Source organism: Cygnus atratus, chromosome 2 (genome assembly GCF_013377495.2).
Source record: "Cygnus atratus isolate AKBS03 ecotype Queensland, Australia chromosome 2, CAtr_DNAZoo_HiC_assembly, whole genome shotgun sequence".
In the NCBI taxonomy this organism is placed as follows: domain Eukaryota; kingdom Metazoa; phylum Chordata; class Aves; order Anseriformes; family Anatidae; genus Cygnus; species Cygnus atratus.
In genome coordinates this window covers 48,102,348-48,127,453 of record NC_066363.1, presented here as the reverse complement: position 1 = coordinate 48,127,453, position 25,106 = coordinate 48,102,348, and the positions used below count along the sequence as shown (strand labels likewise).

General features: G+C 41.3%; 1 protein-coding gene across 3 annotated transcripts in view; it reads right to left on the bottom strand.

Moving 5' to 3' along the window:
* The window catches only part of SLC66A2 (solute carrier family 66 member 2), a 54,339-nt gene extending 31,444 nt beyond the window's left edge, over positions 1 to 22,895 (bottom strand). The window contains exons 1-4 of one of the 3 annotated variants that reach the window (XM_035549725.2): positions 22,791 to 22,895; positions 22,274 to 22,578; positions 12,910 to 13,043; positions 8,893 to 8,946 (exon numbers count right to left, since the gene is read on the bottom strand). In XM_035549725.2, the coding sequence (XP_035405618.1) occupies positions 8,893 to 8,946; positions 12,910 to 13,043; positions 22,274 to 22,476 (391 nt within the window). In that variant the 5' untranslated portion in view covers positions 22,477 to 22,578; positions 22,791 to 22,895. Of the gene's footprint in view, positions 1 to 8,892; positions 8,947 to 12,909; positions 13,044 to 22,273; positions 22,696 to 22,790 lie in introns of those variants that run through there. The other 2 variants (XM_035549726.2, XM_050708920.1) reach the window with 2 other exon arrangements.
* Between the last annotated feature and the right edge of the window lie 2,211 nt (positions 22,896 to 25,106).

Genomic DNA, 25,106 nt, shown 5'->3' with positions numbered 1-25,106 from the left:
TTTAACATTCATTTTAACTTTTTTTTTTAAACATGCCTCTTAAAAATACTCATGTCTAAACCATTTGTCCTAACATCTGCTGCAATTATCTCTTCTAAAATCATTTATTTAGGGTGCATGTAACAATAAAATGTATCATGCCAGGAGGGAGGGAAGGGAGATGATAATGTACTGCATTTCTTCAAAAGTTGACTGTCATGATGAGACAGAGTACAGGCATAGAAAGAAGATATTTCTTCTAAATTCACTAAATTCAGAAGAAATAGATTTCTTACGTTATCCGAAATACGACAAACCAAGAGTTTAGCTATTAGCTTCTATGTGTCAGCCAAGTCTGTGCTACTGCAGTGTTCCCATTAAACAGCCATTGCACTGAACACCTAGCTCTATGCTGTTTTCCTTAACGATGCCTATCTCCCCAGCATTTGGGAACAGAGCCTAGGAATAATTCCTAAACAAATTTCTTCTTGCCAGCATTAGTAAGTTGCTCTTCGGACAACCTGTTAATTTGCCAGCATCAGAAGTGACAATTTGGTACTTGTACCAGAGGGGTCCTTGTTTGCCTTTTGCTCTTCAGTATGCCTTGGGCCTGCAGGGTCATAAAAAATAACACAAAAATAAACATTAATAAAGACAACTGTGAACTCATTGTCTTAAAAGAATAGTTAGTAAGCAAAACTCAATAACAGAGAGGGGGGAGTTTTATGCAATGCAATGCTGATCCTCAGTACCACAGAGCACAGTCAGTATTCATCTCACCAAACCTGAGCGATCTAGATAAAGTCTAATCCACTGCTTAGTTTTCTGGTTTCAGACCTCAGGCATAAAATGGAATTTCCTGCATCTTCTCCCAAAAGCTTACAGCCCGGGGAGACTGGCTAACTGGAGTGTACCAAAGATTTTTCTTCTTTCTTACTTGAAAAATCTACCTAGGGCTTGTAAATCCTTTTCTAGTAAATGTATCTTTGGGAAATCACTGTTTGTAAAGTGGGAGTGCGTAGGGCATGAAGGTGGGAATCTTTCAGCAAAATAAAGTTATCCCTAATCGTTTTCATTCAAGGATAGTCAGTGTAGTGCATTACAAGTTAAAAACATGACACTTGGGTTTAAATAGAAAAGGTCATTTTTTCTTTTTTCCCCCCGTGAAACAGCAACAATGCTGCAGTGATACATGCCTTCCAATATCCAGCATAAGGAAATGCCTTATTAACACCTTTATTAATATATAAGACCTTCTGAAAAGCAGTCTTAGTAAAAGTGTTCCCTATTTCTAGCTTAGCAGAAACTATTAATTTTACATTCCCGGCGCACTTTAAATGACAGAAGGTTAATAAAACGTAAAGGACACAAAATGCTGTGGAAAAAATAGATCAGGCTGACTGCAAGAATAAGGACGGTCCTTTACCATCAGCTCCACATATAGCTCAGTTCATAAAGTGCATTACGCCAGCTCAGACATCCTACTGTCACACAAGCCCCCTGTAACATCATTGCAGTTGGGACCAAGTGAGAGCTGCCACCTAGCTCAGCACTTCTAAGTACCAGACTTTGGGTCACCTCCTTGACCATTGCTCCCAACTCCATATACTGCAGGGGGTATGGCTATCTTGGCGGACTTATTTCCAACAGACCAAGACAAATTGTAAATGGAAGTAGGAGTCCTGAGCATGTATCAAATGAGCAGCTTTCCAGAGTGACAGCATGTCTGCCTTTCATATCGAGTCTATTTACAAGAATCATCAGCAGAAACTGAGTGCGAGCCATCCCCCCATCTCTTGTACAGGACAGAACTGTTAATGAATTGACCCTGTTGAGGTGTTGAACTGCTGATTCTAAATCACTTATATAAATGCAAAGACAGTGTTCTTTAGAAATACATGAAATCTACATAATATAGATGTGTCTGGATCTATAACAAGACCCTAAAAGTGTGCTGCAGCCAGATTTTTTTCCCTAGAGAGCTGTCTAGCCAATCCATTATGTCTGAACAAAGTTGGGTAACAACACTTCTTTAAGCGTACTTCTTGTCATCCTGTGTTACAAACCACTGAAAAAACAGTGCTACCAACATATCTGTACTAAGAACTAAAAGTACTTCAACTTGGAAGATTTTTTGGAAGTCTGCAGGGAGATTAGTGTCTGTCAACTTGGCCATCATATAGAAAATCCTGGTTTCTTCTCACCTGCCTACTTTGCTTAGAACTGAAAGACATGAGACAGGCAGCAAAGGAAGATATCACGAAAGCTAGACAACTAATTCTCTTGGATTTAAACTTACATTCTACTTTCTTGCATTAATATAGCTGTGCTTTAATGCACTTTCACTGGCAAGGTCTGCCCTCTACAGTTCCTGAGCCCTACTAACAGGGTTGAGTGTGTGAAGCATTACCCACAGATGATGAAGGTATGAGTTTGGAAGCACTTATGTCAATGGATTTATACATGTCATGGGATCCCGATGGCAAGTATCTAAGGATGTGAAAGTGCAAGGCTTATACCTTTGCAAGGATGTTTTCAGTCACCTCTGGAAGTTCATGGTGATTGGGATGGGTTCTCAACGGTAGGAAAAAGGAAAAGGAAAAAAAGAAAATAAAAATCACACCCATCTACAATGAAGAGTATCTGTGGAACCAACATGCCAGTTGCCCTAACCTTATCGCTAGGAGGATTATGGAAGAAATATGGAAGAAAATGATTCCTCCAATCCATTTCAAAGCACACGAAGGACAAAAAGGCAACTAGTAACAGACAGCACAGATTTACAAAGGGCAAACTGCATTAGAACATGATTACCTTATGTTAGGAGATGACTGACTTTAAGGGAAAGAAGAGAGGATTGGATATTGTTTATATTGCCTTTAGCAAAGCAGTTGACAGTCTCCTACAATATGCTTACTAGCAAGATATCAACTGGTAAGCGGACACTAAAGAGTGCAGAAAATTGTCTTGAGCCACCAGGCTCTAGGAATTTTTCCTCTCAATGGAAAAACATACAACTGATGATCAGTTACAAGACAACCTACTAAGCAATCAATACTAGGGCCAATACTCCCTAATGTTTTATTAGCAACCTGGATAAGAAGTTCATGAATGATACCAAGTTATGGAGAGTGTTTGATAGACTGGGGGTAGCACTGCTATTCAAAGAGATAGCGATACGAGCTGACAGGAATACCATGAAGTTCAGTGCAGCTGCACACCTGGGGAGTGATAACAACATGCCACAGTACGGCTATAGGGGGCTGCCTTACTAGAGAGGAGGCTTGTGGAAAAGTGGAGGGGAGCCTGGCAAACTGAACAAGAGTCAGTGGTATGCCCTTGTGGCAAAGGCAGCCAATTGCATACTGAACTATACAGTTGAGTAAGTGTGTGGCCAGCAGGTGGAAGGAAGTGTTTACTCCTCTCTATTCAACACCCTCGAGCCCCTGTTTGGAATACTGTGTTCAGTTTTGTGCCCCGAGGTGCAAGACAGACATTGTTGTACTGGAATGAACTCAGAAGTGGGTCACCAAGATGACTAACGGGCTGAGATACATGGCATACATGAAGAGACTAAGAGAACTGACTTTTTTCAGCCTCCAGAAGACAAGGCTTCTTGCTGCCTACCACTATTTAATGAGAGTACAGAGAAGACAGAGGCAGGCTCTCCTTAGAGGCACATGGTGACCGGAGGTTGAAGACATGCGTTGCAACAGGGAAAATTCCAGTTAGATGGAAGAAAAACTTCCATCACAAGGACGGTCACACTGGCACAGGTGCCAGAAAGGTTGTGGAATCTCCATCTGTGGACACACTCAACACTCACCTGGACAAAACTGAGCAACCTCATCCCATCGGACCAGCTTCAAGCAGGGAGCTGTATCAGATAACCACAGAGGTTCCTTCCACGCCAAATTATTCCATGACCCTTGTTTAAAGAACAAGTCTAACCATTCTGATTTAGATGTGATCAAGCATGTAAAGGCATGTGACACGCTCAAGATGTAAGCACCTGGAAAAGCTTCTCACATCTCTCTATCAACTGAGGCAGGAGCTTTGCTGCACAGATGTTCCCTAATCTGCAGGATCAGCAGACGAACGGATTGCATTTGAACATTTAGATGTTTCATTTTGAAACTGTAAGCTTAAATTAATTAGTCCGGATCTCACCCTGAAAGAAGATTTTTCAAAATCTGTTTATTCACTATTTCTACAGGTAGCACAACAGGCCTGAAAGCAGGATCAGTCCCTCACAGGTTCCAGGTGAGTGGCTCTGCTCAAGTCTGGGAAACCCGAGAGCACCCTCATGTGGCTGGATGTTGCTATGAGCTTTTCTTCCTCCAGTTAAAATACATACAGCAAAGCAAAATTTAAACTTTATTCACAGGTTTAATTCCCCAACCACACCAAATGAAATGCCCAAGTAGTATCTTAGGTCTCCAGCACAGACCCATAACTGGGTAGAGAAATTATTTTCTAGATGTCTATTTGTTCAACTGCAACATAACTAAGAAGTAACCAAAACTATATATTTTAAATAAGATTCTACAGTTTTCAACATAAGAATTTTTTTATAACAAGTTCAAAATTGCCACTTTATCCTTAGACTCTCCATTTCTGATTTTCATTTTCAATGTTTTCTGAAAAGGATTAGATACTACTGCAGAGAAAGAAGGGGGGAGTAACTGTTCCCACCACACGCAGAACCACAACCAAACTGCCGATGCAGCTGGATGTCATTCCACCAGGCAAAGCAGATCTGTATTCCTCAACAGCTAAAAGTCTATTTTAAGGGAAGAAAAAAAAAAAAAAAAAAAAAAAAAATCCTAGTTTCACACAGAGACACTGTCACAAACCCCTCTCCTAGACTCCATTCCTAAAAGACCAAAAAAAGCACTTTAACATGAGTCTAACAAGGGAATGTGTACTCCTGGCAAGAAGGTATTTAACTCCCCTCGTGTCTATTTGCAGTCATGCAGGGACAGAGGCTGTGACAGCTGCATGCCAGCAACAACTGGGTTTTTGTTATGTATTTAATTGCCCAACAGTTGTAAAGGGAATTCAGTAACTACAAACTATGGTGTGAAAGATACACTTTCATTGAAACCAATGCAAAGCCCACATAACTAGCAAAGAGAAACTGTGCTTCTCCACCGCCTGTGGCTCTGCTCAGGCTAGCGAGGCCTAGACAGAGAAGCGCGCTGTAAGCACCCGCAGACAACCACATCGCACATCTGCTTGTCTGCCAGCTGGATGCTCCTGTTCGACCCAGACAAATTGAATACTACGACCAGAGGGAGCCAGAGAGCTGACTGAAAAAAGCTTACAGCCTTCACGGCGCACGCGATGTATCAGCTGCGTCCCAGAGTGTGCCAACTCCCAATTTACCACGAGCCAACCAATCCCCTGAGTAAAGTTAAGGGACAAAAGAAGAGGTGAACACGTAAGTTACTTACAGGGCTGTCACGATAACTGTGTAGTGGTTTAACTCAGCAGGCAGCTCAGCACCACACAGCCAGTCGTTGCCTCCCCCCCCACGTGGAATGGGGGAGAGAATGGAAAAATGGTAAAACTCATGGGTTGAAATAAAGACAGTTTAATAGGAAATGGAAGGGAAAATAATAATAATTATTATTATTATTATGATAAAATAATATACACAGCAATTGACGTACAGCGCAATTGCTCACCACCCGCTGATTGATGCCCAGCCAGTCCCCAAACAGCAGCCAACCTGCTCCCTGGCTAACCCCCCCAGTTTTACTTTTCAGCATGACATCAGGTATTACGGAATATCCCTTTGGCCAACATGGGTCAGCGGTCCTGGCTGTGTCCCCTCCCAGCTCCTTGTGCACCCACGCCCAGCCTCCTCGCTGGCAGGGCAGCATGAGAAGCTGAAAAGTCCCTGGCTGAGTGTAAGCACTGCTTCCTGTAAGCAACTGAAAACATCAGTGTGTTATTTGCATTATTCTCATCCTAAATCCAAAACACAGCACCATACCAGCTACTGGGAACAAAATTAACTTTATCCCAGACGAAACCAGGACACGGCGGAAACAGCAGAGTAGCAGATAACTGTGCCTACTTCATTCACATTGCTCTTTTGTCTTCAACACTATGCAGGTTCTAACTCTGAACTTACCTGCACAGACATTTTACATTTTTCACCCAAAGAAAATAAGTCATTTTAAATATTAACGCAACAGGTAGATCATCTGCATTTTATTTATTTTATTACTGTTGCTTTAAAACTTGTTACTTGGATAACTTTCTGTTTGGGCAAAAAGCAAGGTTCAGGGTTCAACAGCACAGAAAGTTTTAAAACCAGCTTCACATAAGGGAGGAACACTCTTGTCATCTACTGGAAGCGTCCTTCAAAGCGTTTAAATATTTACTTGGAAAATCAAACAAATCACATTCACTTTGGGACTCGTCTGCCATGTCAATGAGACCCTTTGAAACAGTTTCAAACAATACATCTTTGGAGCAATGTCTTGTTTAGTGTTTTGCTACTTCTGTGACAACCTCTAACTCTTATTTTACTGCATTTCAGTGAAACAGATTAAGACATTTATCCACAAACTAGATGATTTTAGAGGACCCTTCCATCTCAAATCATTCAATGATTCTATGATTTGTTCTAAAGCACCTCATCAAGAAAAAATAAATAAATCGTGTCCTTAACTTTCACAGTACATTCTCAAATTAATGCTTCAACATCTACAATAATAGTTTTCGTGGACAGCCAAAAAGAATAGGCAGAATGTTTACTATATAACAAGAAAAAGAAACTAATACAATGATCTCTGGAGTCTAAAAGCATATTGAAGAATATTTTCAGAAAACCAAAATAAACAGGGAAAAGGAAGAAGCCAATCTCTCCTTCTTGAACAAAATTTTCCTTAAAACTCATTAAAAGACATTGTGAGAATGTCCTCATACCACTTGAGAATACAGCAAATACTCCCCTTAACTACTCTGAGTGAGCTTTCCAAAGCTGTAGCAAACAGCACCTCAGGACACAGCTCACTCAGTTTAATAACCCTCTGCCAGTCAAACTATGACTTATGCTGTGATGTAAAGCACTGTATAGCCCACTTGTACGGCCGCTTGGGCATACTTTTGCACGTATACTATACACAAATACCTCAAAACATTTCTTACTTTGTTCGCACCAGTAAGAATTACGCCATTTGAACAGAGAACAGACTTGCCAACCTATCATTAAACCTCTGAGCATGAGACTACCCTTTTCCTTAGTGATAATGCGATTCATCTCATTATTTTGCTAAGCAGTTCCAAAATGACCTTCAGTCACCATTTATTAACCAAATGTTTCAGATTTAAATCAGTTAGACTAAGATTACAGGGTTTTTTTTCCTACAAACATCAACCTTTTTAAGCACTTGAATCACCAAGCAATAATTTTTAACAAAAAAAAAAAAATCAAAAATGAATAAAAGGTCACATTAAGTTACTTTTTTCTGTTTAATTTTAACCACATGAAGCATTTTGAAATAACCCACTCAATTGTATCTAAGAGCAGAGGCAGCTGATTCTAGCTCTGCCGCTGTAAATAAAACATTTCTGAGTATCAGTAAAAGACAACAGGAAGATAGGTGCAAAACCGATAGAATTGTTTAAAGCTTTTACATTCCATTGGGTAGTGTTGCAAGCCAGTGAAAACCACCACAAACTAGAAAACAGCAAAATAAAGCAGTTTCATAAGAAGTCCAGAAAAAATGTTTTGAAAGCACAAAAAGAAAAGGCACTTTGCAAAATACTGCCAACAAACCAGTTTAAGATGCATTTTGCCCCTAAATCTGAAAGGAGAGGTCCAGAAGATTAATGAAAGAGTCTATTTAACCCTTACAGGTTTGGTCTTACAGTTTCAAGACAGTACTCAGGTTAATGCTTCTCTTTGTGTTTCTCAAAGCTTGCTCAAGTTTAATTAACTTGATAAATATAGAAGTAGAGACTCTTTTGCACCAGGAATACTTTTCTTTACCCTGTATATCTTTAATTGATCCCTTATTAGCTTGAGAATTGCAACAGAGAATAACAAGTATCAGTGTGAGATTCTACATCAATTCATTTTAAACCAATATAAAAGTTGACTTTGGGCAACTTTTGTGTCTGTGGCTGGTATAACTACCTTAACATGATACCCCCAACTAGTTTAAAAAAAATAAATAAAGACCACCATGACTTGACAAAAACTGTCTCCCTAGCTACTGAGAGCTGAAAACACTACAAGGCTAGTTTGCACCTAATATTTCCTCTTAGGCAAATCAAAAGAACGTAGATTCCAATTCTGAAACTGAAAACAATTGGAAGCTCTCAGTTTAGGGCGTTACTAATTACCAAGAAACAATTTTGAGGCTACTCTATAAGAGAGGAACAAGTCACAGAAAAAAAAAATCACAAAGACGCAGGCATTTTGCTGAACATCAGATGTTGTGGGAAATTTCTTATCTAGCATTCTGAACAATGCTGAAAGATACTCCTGTATTTTCCATTGTTTCCTCCAGAGGCAGGGCTAGAAGAGGAGGAATATGACTATGAAGATATGGATCCCTGTATCACACAGTATTTTGCTTTTCTACCTTAGGGAAGGAAAAAGAGAAAGATATTATTGAAACACACAATGGAATGAATTCAACTGCCTTCAAAAACTGATTTCTGAAGCAGAACTGTAAGCATGTTTTCCATTATGTAGGTTAAGAGTGAGGAAGGGAAAATTAAAACGAAACCATGCACCACGCTTTAGTATGTCACAAAAACGTAATGCAAACGTTTAATATAGAAGTGGATCATGCAAGTGTTTCTAAAAATGGTTACAAAAAGTGGCAAAGCATGAAATAGGTAGTTCAAAAGGCAACTTCATGCAGAGTGAGTTTGGACAGTACATACCCAGATAGGATCTCTTGGGAGGTGCTTTAATTTCTTCATCCTTACTATCTGCAGCTACGTAAAAAAAAAAAAGTTGAGGGGGGGAAAAAAGGAAGGAAAGACAAAATAGACTTGTATGATTAAATGAAACAGTGGGTCTTTTAGTTCAAATTTAGTCAGTTAGTATATTTTGCTTATAAAAAATAAAGGACAAAACAAAATATGACAGAAATTTTAGTCTCCATGCTTTCTCTAATGCTCCCACCCAGTGATATTAAGATAGGGTCGAGCAGCAGGAAGGCCCAGAACAGTCTCAGTGAACATCCCCAACAGCAATTTGCTCCGGGGGAGAAAATTAAGACTTAAAAACAGTGGAACAAAAAGCTTAACTCTCACTTCATATATTTCTCACAATCAGAGAAAACAAGTTGTTAGCCCAAAAACATTGAATATATACACACGTATATAATCAGTTAAGTCAGTACAGTTGCATTACCTCCTGGAAAAATGCTGCTCTAAAATGGTTTCAAAAAGCCTCAGCTCAAGCTACTCATATCAACAAGGACAAAGTAGAGCCCATCTGCAATCATTCTGCACAGTAAAATTTTTAATTCTCCTTTTCCTGCCAGTTGAAAACCATGTATTGTGCAAGAGTGCTTTCCAGTGACAAAATCAGAGCTCCTCAAGAGATCAAGATGCTATAATAAGATACAAGTTATAAAGCAGGTTAAGAAAATAAGCAGCCAGAAGGAAGATAAAACTGGACAAATGACCAGACAAAATCATCTTTGTGTAAGACCAGACAACCACAAGTTCTACTTAAGGAGCCTTCACTATCTTGTAAGAAAAAGACATGTCTAAGAACCTGTTTTTAACAAAAGTTGCCCACTGGTTTTCAGCAGAGTTCATATACTCAGGGCGCTTGACATCTGGCACAATGCCTTAGGCATAACTGCAACTGAATCTTTGTTGAGAAGAGGGTAAAGGTTTATACTGGGGAAGAAAAGGAAGACCCTTAGTAGAGTGTCACTCCAAGCATATGAAGTCTCTGTCCTGGCCTGTCAACATTTCCAAGAGTGACTAGATGCTTTTAGCAGTCTGTATTTGTGAGCAACTTGCTTCAGCCTCCTGAAAAGGCCTTGATTCTGGAGTCGAGACATGAGTTAGGCACGTGGATCTTGTTTTTCAGTATGTAGCTCTCTACCATGGTAGCATCATTATGACCCAGAAATAATACAGCATTTTGAACACAACCAGCTTTAACAAAATAAACCAGCACTGAACCTTGAGGCTTTCTGTACTGAGTCAACAAGACAGCATAAATACAGCTGGACAGACACCGATTTAAACACCAGCAATGAAGAAGGAAAGCTGTTACCACAACAATGGTGCCTAGAAATCTACATGTAAAACATTCAAGCTTGAATTAAAATGGTGTTAAATAAAGGATAAAAGATGATAAGCTATCATTCATGCCTGTTGACTTCATCTGAGGACTTCTTCACGTAAACACTACCTTTCATAGGTAGTAGTCACAGGCAGAAGACAAAACTGCCCTATCATTACAGGGTTTAAAATAAAGTTTTTGTGGTTCTCTTGATGCTTTTTTTATTTTCTTTCAATCCAGAACGGTTAAAAACAGGCTATACAGTCAAGTGTAAAAAAGTAATACAACAATTGGACATATAAAGAGGGCTTATTCTCTTTCCAATCAGTACCTGCAGTTTAAGGCTAAATTTACATATCCAGAACAAAAAGACAGAGAAGACAGCAGCAGCACAAGATGGGCTGTGCCACTTTCAACTTGCTTTCTCTTTGCAGGACTATTAAGTGACCTTACTGTGAGAATAATGAAAACAAAAAAAAGGAAAAGGAAAAGGTAACTCCCACATAGTTCAAGATACACTGATAAAAATACACTAATGTGACTAGGGAGGAAACACAGCATTTGCTAGTAATACAAGAAAGCAGTAAGAACAACTTCACTTTCTAAATATTTTGGATTATTTTGTAGAAACATTCAGAGGGAGGATAGAAATTAAAGAAGAAAAAGATTCAAATCGAAGACCAGCCATATGAGGGATTATAAATTACACTATCATACAGAAATCTTGCACCTTCCACTCAGGATTCTGAAAGGTTCATGAAAAACACTGACTTCAAACCTAGCTTCCCACTAACCTGGTAAACTATGAGGAAAGAAAGTAAGTACACAGATTTATCAGCTTGTCTGAATCACCATAAAACTTAAGATAAGATTAGAAGTAGGATTAGAAATGCAGATCTCACTCGACATGCTTGAAATACAAACCCTCTTCTGCCTCACTTGAAAGGAGTTTAGTATGCAATTAAATGTTTGTTCTGAGACATCCCATTATAGCTCGCAGAGGGTCAATGTCCTTAGTGTGTCTGTTTTGTCCGGCCTGATGACATTTGAGATTGATTTTTAAGTAAGTGATGAAAAATCATCACACATAAGAAAAGGATTTTAACTGGTCTCAAAGTTCGTGGGAGGATGCAAGTATTCCAACAAAAAGAAATAATTAAGGTCCACAAGTAAAAATCAATCTCTCTAGCTAGTAAAACACGTAACAAGCTGAGTTTCAGGAAAGGATCAAATGACACAGCACAACCTTGAGGAGTTTCCATTACCTGGTATAAAAAACTGTATGTCTTTCAGGAAGAGATGTTTAAAGAAGGCTATATACTAAACTGAATAGCCTCCCTTTTTGTCCAAAGGTTACTGAGGGAGCCTGCAAGAGTATGCATAAACGTGCACAAGGATAATTTCACCTCATAAAGTGCAAACAGAGAAACCTTTCTGCCAGTTCATGAAATGTAAGCATTGAGAGGCAGAAAGCATACATATCCCTCCTAAATACTCCCCGAATTTAATTGCTGCTAAATATGGATGAAACTAAGTTTTTAAAACATTCATCCTGCCAGACTAACAATACTGGAGGACACGTTGGCTTTTGTTCAGGAGCTGCAGTGCAGCCCCCCTTCCACATGAATTTACTTAACTGAACAGTTTCACACTACACTCCACAGTGAGCAGGGATGGAAGTAGTTTCCTCAGCTATGAGATATATTACCCTACTGCACAGGCAGTATCCACTGCCTTCTAATGAAGGCCATGAATATCTGGAACTAAATCAGACCCTCGATTTTTAGGGAGTGAAGGAAGAGAACAGATGGAGAGAATAAATCATGCATCCATATTGGTAAAACAACTGCCAAAAAGCTGGTAGTATTAATTCTGATCTTGTTGGTAATAAGCTGTGAAATAAAATGTTGTAAGTCAAAGTCACTCGAGACAAAAAACAAAAACTATCCCTTTCATGTCATTATCCGGGGGAGGGGAGAAAAACAAAGACATTCTGCAGAGCAAGAATATTTGATTAAATAAAGGATAATACTCTGGTCCCAGCTGGAAGTATCAATGCCTAAAAATTAAATAAACAACTATATAAAAATATACGTGAAAGTTCCTGTAACTCCCACGTTAAAAAAAAGGAAAAGGTATACAAAAAGACAGTTTTGCATCTAAGATATGACAACACCTCCTGTTTTGATAGCCAATAATTTATTAAGCAGAAAATAAACTCTGTGCAAAAGCAAGTGTTGGCAACTGCAAAATAAGATCTCAGATAATAGTGTATGATCAGGATCTAACTCCCACCTAAGAACACATTAGAGAATATACTAGAAGAAAATTTCTTATGCAGGACAAGATCTTAAAAAATATCCAGGCTAGCATAACTGCATGACAGCCAGCTCTGTATCCTAGGGCATGATGTGAAACATTAAGAACTCCTACTTCCAGACTGAACCAAGACCCATTTAAAATAAAGCTAAAACGTTAAACATTCATCTGGAAGGAAGTGGTTTCAAAAAAAAAAAAAAAGTTCAAGTAGCACTACACTGATTCATCAAGAAAGGAGACTGGGTTGCAATTCAGGCAGAACTTTTGTCCAAAACAAGTGCAATACGCTTTCAGAAAGGTTCATTCTGCAACAACTAGTTCCTGTCACTAACCTGCAAAAGAGCGGCGTTTTATGTTTAGGTCGTTGGACACACGAACTTCAGTGCACAGTTTCAGCATCAGTAACATAGTAATGATCATGATAATGCTTTGCCACAAAAGAGGGGATTCAAAACGCCTTCCAAACCTAAAAAACAAAAACAAAAAGGAAAGGAAAATATATAAAACATCTCAAAGATGACAAATGTTGCATTCAGTTACTTTTCATTCTTTCACCCTAAGCACCTGAAAAAGGAAACCCTAAACTACCCTTACTGTAACAGGTGTGAAAGGCCAGGAAGAAAAAGTCACTAGCTAAATCTAGATGCCCATATAGCAGGCTCAGAGTCACAATCCCCTTACAGGAGTAACAAGGTTGTTGGATAAAACATCCTCCCTGCAGACTGATCCTAGTAATTGTGAAACTAGAAGCTTAAGTTTTTGTTTCTCAAACCAGCAGCAAACCTATTATATTGAAAGGACAAGCAGATTCAACAGCAGTTGAAACGGCACAGAGACTGGAGAGTTACGCTGCCCTAAGATCAGCTACATGTTCTCTCCATATACATAGCCCATTGATTTCACAAGGACATCCGTGCAAAACTTCTCTCTCTCAATTTCTTATTGTTGAGGACATTTGTCCTATAAAAAAATACCCACAGATATTAGCTTAGTAGGATTAACATAGCTTCCTCCCATAGAAAAGAAAAAAACATAAGCCTCATGCTTTGTCTGCCTCCAGATATCTGAGGAGCAGGTCAGCAAAACACACCTACTCACTCATCAGGTTATATCTAATTTGGACCAAGGTTTGGGAAAGAAAGAAGTCTAAAAGGTACTAGAACTGAACATTCACACTTTGTCCTCTCTTGCCCTCTCCGCTTCCCCCCAGCCCCAAATTCAATTTCCATTAGCTCACAGATGATGTGTGGTGGGGCCTACTGAGCTTTCCTGAACATAACAAAAAAAGAAAAATTTGGATCGTGGCCAGTCTCTGCTGAAGGGCTTTCTCTTCTATGATCGCATGAGGTTCTGCCACATGAAAACAAGACCCTTCAGTGAAGGCTCATGACTCCAAGTTTCTCTTTCTGCATTGTTTGATGGAAGTTCCGCAATCCTCACCAGACACGCTTCTTAAGTGGATTAGGGGTAAAAGGTGGAAGCTTTTCACATGCAGCCCTCAAAGGGTATTAGATTAACAATAGGAAGGCTACACAACACACGGAGCTGCTTCTCTCTGCTCAGCTCTGAGGACGGAGATGCTGAGAATGGTGAAGACACATCGCTGTACTCCCCAGCTCCTTCAGCCTGCACCATGTTACACGGGCCTTCCAAGATCCCTGACAGCAGTTACTAACGCCTTTCTCCAAGCACATCACGCTGCCAGAGAACTCAGCTACACTGCCATCTGCAACCATGTCCAAGGCCACGATAACCGCCTCTGGACAGTGCCTGCTCTATGGTAAAAGATAATTTCTTATGCCTGGGCTAGTTCAGTGGCAGAGCTCTGTTGGTTAAAAAAAAAAAAAAAAAAAAATGTTAGGTCATCATCACACTCTCTTACATGATACTGAATTTACACTACAACCATTCCAACAGAGAGACATTTTTTTTCTTGTTATGAACCAACTGATAAGGGACAGGAGACCAGCTTCCTTGGAAATCTTCCTGTACAGAGCAGCCAACCAGCCCACACCAAGGAAAATGACTAAGTATTCCCTGCCCAATGGCACAGCCAGAAAACTACAACGCCTTGAGCCTCCACATCATCGTCAAAGATGCCACTGGAAGAGTAACAGTGACACATACTTCACTAGTATATAGAAGTCCGACCCTTCCTTCTACCATCAGTGGATTTGTGGTGGGCCCCGACAGCCAGTATCTTAACACATTTGGAGGACCTCACGAGGAAGGAAGTAAATAACACAACTGATACATATAACTGCAAGCACAGAGTGCTCTGGCTTTCACTGCGCTGGGAAAAAATGTAAGGTAGAAGGAACAAAAGTTGGCCCAGTCTATGTCGCATGCCCATGATACCAAAGCTCATGCAGCCTCTGTTGCTGACTGTGGCCAACGTCCCCTGAACCACTGGAATTTACTGGTGTTGTATTTGTCTCCTATTCAGGTAATGAGGAAAAACTGGCTAAAACTTAGTTAAAATTAACACACAGTTAAAACTTTTTATGCCAAGCTTAGAAAAACCCTCTCCAATTACAAATACACTTGCATGTAAAATCATAAGGTATTTAAGAGGGGCCGAGCTAGCAGTGCAATGAGCTAGAAACTATTATGATGGTAAATCCAGCACAGGTTGCTGCAAGGTTAGTTTCCCCCTGCTGATGAGACTATCGGTGATTCAGTAATGGCTGTGTGACAAATGCATGGCTTAGAGTACAAACATCCACCCACTACAAACACGCATAAGCACGGCCACCTGCTGTCTCGTAACAATTTGCCGTCACTACAGCCTTAACGTAAATGAGACTGGAAGTATTACTGCACATCTTCTCTCTCTTTAACAATTAAAAAAGCACATCAAAACTCTCAACACACAAGAACTGTTCTGTAAACCAGAATTGTGAAGATTCTTAGTAAAAAAAAACCACACACACACACACACACACACCACTCCAAGCTGCTTGCTCTACTTCACACTGATATTAAGATCTGCCAAGGCAAGATTCCTCAAACCAGCTTGACCTAGGAGCACTACAAGATGCAAGCACTGCTGGGAGAGCAAGCTGTCCCCACGTTCTGTTTGCTCAGGATGCTTTCCTTTCTGTCCAGCAGATGTTATTCTTGCCTTTGTCAAGGCAGAAGCTGGGAGGGGAGGAACACTGAAGTAGACTAAGAGAGAAAGATGGAGAGCCTTAGGATACTAGAAGAGGTTCATAGAAAATAACAACTGTGAAGCCTTGGGGATGACATCATTATTCTGCATTTTCACCCTACGACTACAGCGTTACGTGACGATGCAATCAACCATGACATTTGCAATATTCAAAGACCTCATACTTCAAATGTTGGACTACGTAGAGACAAAGTTTTTCACTGTAAAAATACTGTTAACAACAAAAAGAACTAGTACTAGTTATGTGTGTGAAATAAAGAAGAGGGTAGGGTCTTACATTTTATTAGTATTTCAACAGCCTTAAAATAATTAATGCGTAGTCAGGTGATGAAGACAAGAGGAGAAGACATTCAAGCCACAGCAGAAACTAACTAGTCATCGGGAAAACTACGTAATTCCATCAGGATGCCTCAATCCTACTGCAACAATCCTGTTAATCCAGTCCTGTGAAAAAGAAGCCCAAAATACATTAAACAGTATCTCTTTTCCTAAAACATCTCTCAAAAAGAAATTGATTGCTGTTGGTGCAGCCAGATCACCACCATCCCGACCGCATTGTTTCCTCCTATGCTCACGGCCACCATTCCAGCTTCCAGCTGCTGTCTGCTATCCCCAGCAGCGCCCAGTCTGGGGCAAGGCTTTCTCTTTGTGCTGTGCCCGCCCCTACACAGGGCCATCACAGCACTGCCTTAGCCCACAAAGGCAGTTCTACTCACTGCGATAGTAGAAACCACCAAGCAACCAAAGCTACCACAGGCTTCACCACCCTGGATCAACTTTTCCAACTCTTTGGGAAGTTAAAGATCCTAAACAAGATGGAAAGCATGCAGGACACTGTATGCCACCACCTGGGCACAGGAAAGGCATACAATGCCTTTCTTAAAAGACAGCCCACACAATCACAGAATGTAATCAGCAAGAAGCTCAAGAAAGAAACTTGTTTAAAAACAGGATTTCTTTATGTGAGCTCCTCCTTGACATGTAAACTTCCAGGACATTACAGAGCACCCAAAACAAGCTTACCACTTGGGCATACAAAATCCTACTTTACCTTTACTCTCTGTACAGAACAGCAGTGCATTTTGTACTTGGCATTTAAAAGGAGGAGGAGGAATTGCGTAGCACTTTTGCTCTCAGCACCTGAGCAAGACTCCACTAGCAGACCACAGGTAAAGCAATCTCTCAAAGTTACATTTATAGCATCATCTCACCCTCCCCGTATGGAAAAAGCTACCAGTATTCATTTTAGTAACAGAAGTCTTAAAAGTTTCTCCTTCCCACAGTACATCCTACAGACCCCACTGGCCTACTACCTGAAGCCAAAGCAACACCCAACATCAGGACCTGATCCACAAGTGGCACTGTAGGTGTTGCAGCAAAATAAACATGTAGGAGCCTACCCCATCCAAAAGCAAGTCCAGCACCTTCCTACAGATCACCTCCAGCTGCATACCTGTCTCAGTAAGCTTGTTAGTAACAGGAAGCTGATTCTACAGACTCCAGCAGAGAGCTCTCAATTCTACTGGCACCAGCTTTCAGAACCGAGTTTGTTTCAGATGAACTGATGTGGAATGGGTAGGGGGGACAGCTTTGCTCAAAAGTAATAAAAAAAAAAAAAAGTAAAAAATTCAGTAGTTTCCACCTTTTCCCTTACTGTCAGAACTTGTTTCCAGAGTTTGCCTTAAGGCAACACTTTTGCAAGAACAACTCAAAAATTGGAAGGTTTTGTGTTACTTTCTGTTGTTTGGATTCTCTGACGTTACTGCATGAGGCTTAGGCCACTGGCCAACAGAATTGTATCTCAAAACTCACGGAAAGAAGATCATTTTCCTTAAAAAATATACAAGTTATGTTATACTACTATATGAAGCATTTTATTGACTGCACAACCAAAAAAAGTCCAAAGCCCTCTGGAAACAGCAGGAAGCTTTTGGAAACAGCAGGAAGCTTTTGGCTGAACTTTCCCAAGATACAACTAAAATGCCTACTGCTGACTTCTAGGGAATCTGTAGTTCTTTTTCCTCCAGCTATTTATTTATTCTGGTTTTAATAATATAAGAAACCGTAATTTATTTCATTATAAGCTCTGTTTTAAACAAAAGAAAGGGGGCAATGAAGGCAGGGAGAGAGAACTCTCGCAAATTCTTCTGCATGCTCCACTCCCAACTGATTACACAACTCTTCACCTTCTTATTCCTGTTCTCGATCACAGGAATTCAAAGCTAGTCAGCTGGCAAACTGAAGGGCAGACGAACCAAGCAGGCATGTTCATCTTTGTCACCGCTGTGTTCAAGTGCCACAGTGAGCTCTGACGCTGGCAGCCAGCCCTCAACTTCAGAACAGTGTAAGACAACTTCACCAGATCATTGACCACCCCAAGCTCAAGCACCAGTAAAAGCGCTTATCCCTTGGATATTTTACCAACCGATCTAGAACAAGAAATCAGAGCTAACTCTAGCAAGTACAGTAAGAATCAGCTAACAAAAATGGTACTGAAGTGCTTTATCAAAAATATAGAGGAAAATAAATTGACAGCAGACTTTTTGGAGCTTGTCATAGGTTTTTATGTGTAGCAGAACTAGGAGGGCAGTGAGTTTTGTACTGCCTCTTCATCTTTATCCACAGCGCAGACCTTCTCCAAGCCAACCAGCCCCGAAGCTGAACTGAGTGGAGAGTCAGAAACGATGATCTATGGGGTCTGAAGAAGACAGACAGGAGAAGCAGCACTGACAAAGGCAGAGGACAAGAGCAAAGAAGCAGCTGATACTGACAATCAATTGCAACAAGCAGCTACCCTGGCGCCCCAAAGTAAGCACTGATTTGAAGCATTATATAACTGTGTAACAATAGATTACTATTATGAAAACAAAACTAACTTTATAATGTCTAGTCACAGCACAAAATCTACTTTTCACATTAGCAAATGGAGACCCCACTGTGTGATGCTGTGGGCACAGACTGTCTATTTTTGATATTTTTTTTAATCCTCTTTAAAAGGGACAAAGACTTAACAGGCTGCCAACACATTAGACCAAAAGTTTGCAAACCCAAACTTCTACTTTCTTTTTCCTAAACGAAAGCCATGTATGCATAAACAAAGTGAAACGGACTCATGCACGCTGCTATCCATGTGCGGTTTTCATTTTTGCAGGCCAGTCCTCTCCCACTGCTTTTCCATGAAAGTCTGGCATAAAGCTCACTACTGGAACAGACAAGGCCAAACACACCAAAGCAAAAGCAGAACTCTCTTTCTAAAGATGAAGTTTTGAGATACTCTGAAACAGAGAAGCATGAAGAGTGGTTTAGTAGATAACGTGTTACTGTCATCACCAGCAAACGTACACTCTTCTCTTTGAACAAGCCATGAAACTAAGGGTTTAGGTGGGAGGAAGATGAGGAGAAGAAGCAGTGTGCTAAGTCCTCTGACTTTAAAAATTGCTTACCATTAGAAACAGTGTAATCAGAGGAGAAGAAATTGAAAAGAGGTAACTGGAATCAGGATTGTTATCTTTGCTCTCAGAAGTGCTTTGTTCATTAGCTACCATCACAGTGCTACCACTCCACCTACAAAAATATGCCAAGAATAATTGGAAATAAATACTCTATTTGGAGAGGAGGTCAAACTCCATGAGAACATCAGAGGGAGAGGAGTAGCGTTCTAGGAACGCGTGGAATCTGCCCATTCACAAATAGGAAATGAGGGAATTGTCCCAGAGCTTAAGTGAACAGGCAGAGTAGAGCCAGAGGGGAGAGGTGGGACTGGATGCCTGGACATCTGTTATGACTGACACAGATACAGAAAGACCAGCACATAGAAGAATGAAAACACATAGTAAACATGGCATAAAAGGCAGGAACTGTCTGTTCCTGTTGTGTATGGATCGAAAAAATGTGACATTCAGCTCTGTGACCCTTGTGTTTAAGAAAAATATATGAAATTAAGGAAAACCTGGAAGTAACAACAAAAACAACCAGCAAATTAGAGAAATGTCTTTGACGTCAAAATATAAACAAACAGCCATCCTAAGAAATAATTAGAGCCTGCAAAGCAACACAATTAGAACCTGAGAGTTTTTAAAGACTACCATTTTAAGTACTTATTTTTGGATCAGGGTGGAGGGGAAGTCAGGAAGGATGAATCTGGCACATACATGGTAACAAAGTAATGAAGAGAAACTAAAAACAATTGAAAATAACAGCCAAATGTCACTGAAGATTTCAAAAGAGAGACCTGTGTTAAGGTCTGGATTGATTTGCTAAAAAGAAAGAGGACTAGTCTTATCAACTGGTACTTTGAAAGTCAGATTGGGGAAAATTATATGCAAAACAAAATAAACAGCTCTGTTCAAGCACAAGAATGGATCAAATTATTCAATAAATTTAAAATCAAACATACCAAAACCTTCTAATTCTCTCCAATAACATATATGATTAAAATAATTCTGATGCTTATGTCACATTACCTAGAGTGCTGCATCCAAGATAAGGTACATAATATCATCAGCTACAGATGACACTAAGCAATTAACAGAAAAATCGTTTTGCCAAGTTGCTCTATAGGTGCATTTAAAACATGTTCCAATAAATCTGAGGCTCTCGCTCTGCTATCTTACTTTAATCAACCATATGGCCAAGGACAATATCCACCCTCAATACCGTATTTGTGACTTACTAGTGTTTATTGTGGACTAGTAGGGATGCCTAATCTTTCCAAGTAGAGAAACTAAATATTGTCTCTCCGTGAACACTGAATTATCGTTATGCCAGTCTTCTTTCCTGTCTTTTAGCTAAATAGAAATAGAAAGAAACACTTCATTATAAGCACAGATAGAAATGTTTCTGCAGGCTCATGCCTACACTATAACCCTGTGGAAGTGGCTGTATCACAAGCCAGCAGCATCCCTTACGCTCCTGCTGTAGCCATGCCAGATATGTCTATGTGTATGTATGAAGCCATTCAGTGTCACTGACAAGCTCTGAGATGACCAGAGCGCACACAGAACTACTATGTGTCAAGGAGTAATACTATCATATAGCTTAAATACATGCAGCAAAAAATAAAATATAAAATAATTATAAAAAAAATAAATCACATAACCAATGTAACTGCATTTTCTCTCTTTTCAAATGCTGACAAAGCTTTTAAGGTTAATATCAAAAAAAAATTTCACTACTCACAGTATTTATTCCTGTGCACAACTCTTAATGAGATATACTTAAAATCAACTCAAAATAAGATTTTTCAGTTCTTCCATACTCCATATCTCATTTAACAGATGCACTCTCTTGGGTTACCTAGGAACTGCCAGCATCTCCATTCAGCCGTAAATCCTTTGTATATTTCAGCTTCCTCAGTAAAACAAACAAAAAAAAATCTTTAATTTCTCCCCTCCTGTCAGCTCCTCTACTTTCCTTTTGCTTTTTCCAACACCTATTCCATACACTTCTCCTGCAAATGCTTTTTCCCCAAGAAAACAGAGTTCCAATGCAACAAGTAGCTCTGATCTAGTGATGATTCCTCAGTTCAACTGCTAGCTATGGTCTCAGGAGAGGGTCCACTGTTTTCCCTGCTCTAGTGCAGCACTGATTTTGCTGAAGAAGAATCCAGAAAGCTGCATATACTTAAGGAAGTAGCGAAGCTTTTAAAAGAAACTGGAAACAAACAGAAGGAAGTAGCTTGTTATCTATCAGTCCTTTGCAGACTACGAAGCACTATTTTAAGTCAAAATATTCTTAGAATAACTGTTCTTAGTTGCAGTCATTTCCCAGACTTCCTCATCATTGGTTTCTCAAATATGTTACCAATGCTGCAGCATCTACGTTATTAGAAGTAACAAGGAATATAAGTTAATAAAATTTATTCATGAAAATCATGCACGCCCTAATAAAACATTCTTTGTTCAACAGCACAAGATCAAACTATGAAAAAAAAATGTGCCTTTAAATATTGAAAAGTATGTTGGAAACAGGAAGAATGTGCTTTGAAAAACAGCCCACCATTTTCCTGCTTATCAAATTACGATGCTTTCATCTGTGGAGCTCCGGAAGTGAACCTCCTCTGAAGCCAGCTGGCATCTCAGGAAAATGCAGGAACATCTGGCAAGCGTCCCAGCAACTTTAATACCTACTAGATGTTAAAACAAGCGCGCAGGACTGGGGCCTTCACTCAAAGAACAGAGCTGGAGGGAAAGGGAAAGATAAAAGAGCAAGAAAAAAGGTCTGACTTAAAATAAACCATTTTTATTTACCAATGAGTCAAAAAATGTTGTGTTTGGAACACCAGAAGACTAGCGATCAGATCTGGCAAGGTCAACACGCAGCACTCCTGTGCCCAGTTCATTTCACTCGGCGCAGATTCAGCCGCTAAGGGCAAAACAGGTTTTTGATGTTGAAGAGAGGGGAAGAAAAGTACATAAATGGTATTATTTCCTCGAATATTCTAAATCAGAGCTTGGAAGTCAGAATACGAGGGCGAAGGCTTAGAAGCGTGGAGATCCACGCCCGTACGTGCAAAACCCACTCACCAAAAGAGGATCCGCAGGATGTTTGCCACCAGCAACACCAGGCAGACGTAGGTGGAGAAGCCCTCGGCGTTCTGCGTCCGCCTGATGTCCCTGTACTGCGGGATGTAGGGCACCACGCCGCCGAACACCATGGCCCCCGCGGCGCCCCACGCCACCAGCTGCCGCACGGGCACCAGCAGCCACTCCAGGCCGTCCGTCTCCATGGCGGGGGCGGGCAGGCGGGCCGAGCCGCCGCCGCTTTCAGCCACTCGCCTCGCCGGGACGCGGCGCCGCCGCCACCGCGGCCTCCCTCGGGCAGCCGGGACCTGGCGGGGGGAGACGGGAGGCGTGAGCGCAGCACCGACGACGGGCGAAGGGGCGCGAGGCCGCCTGCCCGCCCCGCTCCCCTCCGACCGCAGCCCCGCCAGACCGGTTCTCGGGCGGGGCCTCCCCCGCCCCTCCCGCACGCCCCAACCGCCCCCGGCCGGCGGCTCCCCCCCGCTCACGCCCGCCCGCCGCCGCCGCCGCCGGCGCCGACCTGCTCGCCGCGCTGCGGCCCCCGCCATGGCCCCTCCGCTCCCGGCACCGGGCCGCGAACCGGCGGCAGCGGCGGGGCCCCGGCAAGCCCCGTGACGCCGCGGGGACCGGCAGCGCCTCCGCCAATGGGCGGCGAGGCCGCCCCGCCGCCTGTGCGCGCGCGGCCGCCGGGGCTGCGGCCGCCGTGAGGGGAGGCCGGGCCTGAGGGAGGGCTGCCCGCCGGTGCCCTGGGAGGGCAGCTGTTGTTAACGTAAATACCGGTGTTTTGAGAAAGCCCCGTGCAATTGTTTTGAGGAAATACGTATTGTGAAGCAACAGTTTATCCCTACAGAAGAAGCCGCACAGGCTGGCTCCAGTGCTCCATCTTAGCTCCCAGAATAAATTCAGGGCGTTTTGAAGCCATTTAAGTTCATTTAAGATGAAAATGTAAGGGTAAAAATAATAAATCATCAACACATTGCTGTTTGAGCATAGCTCAGATCTGGTCACTTAAAAAGGTCCTCATTGTTCAGGAATTAATCTAGTCACGTAAGCTAAAATGATTACCGATGCCAGGCTGGGTAACAGGTGCAATGACAGGTTGGCTTCAACTCCTCAAGCTGCTTAGCCACACAACAGCTTGTGCCAGCACAGGGGGGCATTGCTCAGGTGTCAGAATAAGCAGCTGAATATCCTCTGGCAGCAGGGCCAACCTAAGGTGCTCCCTGGCTAAGCACAACATACAGCCTGGCACACGGAATATCCCACCACAACAGTCCCAGCAAGGCTCTGATAGGAGAGTCCTGCGGAGAAAATCTACAGCTTGGGAGATAACAGCTGGTTTTAAACATTGCCTCACCGAGGAAAAGTTGAGCAGCCTACAGGCCTGGGTTCAGCCAGATGAAGGTGTTCAGCCTCGTAAGGGTTTACATCCAACTACTTTTCTATTTATCCAATAGTTAGGAACTTTGAGGGAGCTCAGAAGGACCACTGCCCTGGTGTAAAAGCAGAGCCTACCATGGAAACAGTACTGCTACACTGCCAGAAATCAATCTGAGTGAACTGCAGACAAAAATAGGTGTATTTAGTTTTCCCTATGAACTGGCAAAGTTCCCCCTTCAAAATATACATCTCTAACTATCTATATCTTTCATTTGGTAGAACTGTATTACCCATTCAGAAAACAACAGCAGACAGGATGCTTCACACCAGGTCTTTGAAGACTAATATTAATCTTCTATGATAACATGCTGTAAGAGGATTGAAATTGAGTATGTGAGCAACTTTAGTCGCCTAGTTGCAAACTAGCTCCCAGCAGTTAGTATTTTGGTAACAGCACGGTACCTAAACTTCTAATGGTAACTTGAACTTTGCTTTATTCCAATTAAGAAATCTGACAGAGATGGTACCTATCCAGAATTGTCCTGTCTTTGGATAGAGTTTACGCAAGATGAAGGTGTTGAATAGACATGGGATGTTTTCAAATAGATTTTAACATTGGAGAGGTAGAAAATTCTTATATAAGGTTTTGCTTTTTGCTTTGTAAATAGGTCTACTGAATTAGAAGAGTTAGAAGAGGCTTGTTTCTACAATTGGATCCATGTAGCCATATTCTCAGCAGAAGGATGCTAGGGCCTTCTGGGACACTTGGGAGACAGGAATCAACCATCCATGTTCAACCAGTTTCCAGACTGAAGCCTTAGCAACTTCTCTGCAGTTTGGGGTTGTTTGTTTATTTGTTTTCTGTGGAGAGGGGGTGCTTCACAGGTCATCATTGCAGTAGAAAAAGTAGCAGATTGCTGCAAGTCTTCTACCTGGTCTGTCGTTCTGACAATTCATTTTAAAAGATGAGTATTGAAATTATTTTATAATCCACATTAGACAAATGATGTTACACTGAAGCAAACATAGGAAGTCCCTGCAAGACAGACTAAAGACACAGTGCAGATAAGGTCCAAGCCTTGAATGCATTGCACAATAAATGCTGTCATAAGGGTTATGTGAATTCCTGCAGTAGCCAAAATTCCCTTCAGTTATCACATCTTATCTCATCCTATAAATAGAGTCACAGTGGGATTAAAAGGAAATATTCACTGTACTGTTCATAAAACAAGTAAATGAGTCTTAAGTACATTGAAATTGACCATTCCTACCAAGATGCATTATCGCTAAATCAGCTGTCCTCTTCACTCCACACTTGATTTTCTAAAGCAACCCTGTTGCAGCTGGTGGCAGAAGCTGCCTCCTGGACTGTTCGAAGCACAGGTGAGCCCCCGATTTTCCAACTGATAGAAAGAATCAAACTAACATTAATGGGAGACGCTGTTTTATTGCTCAT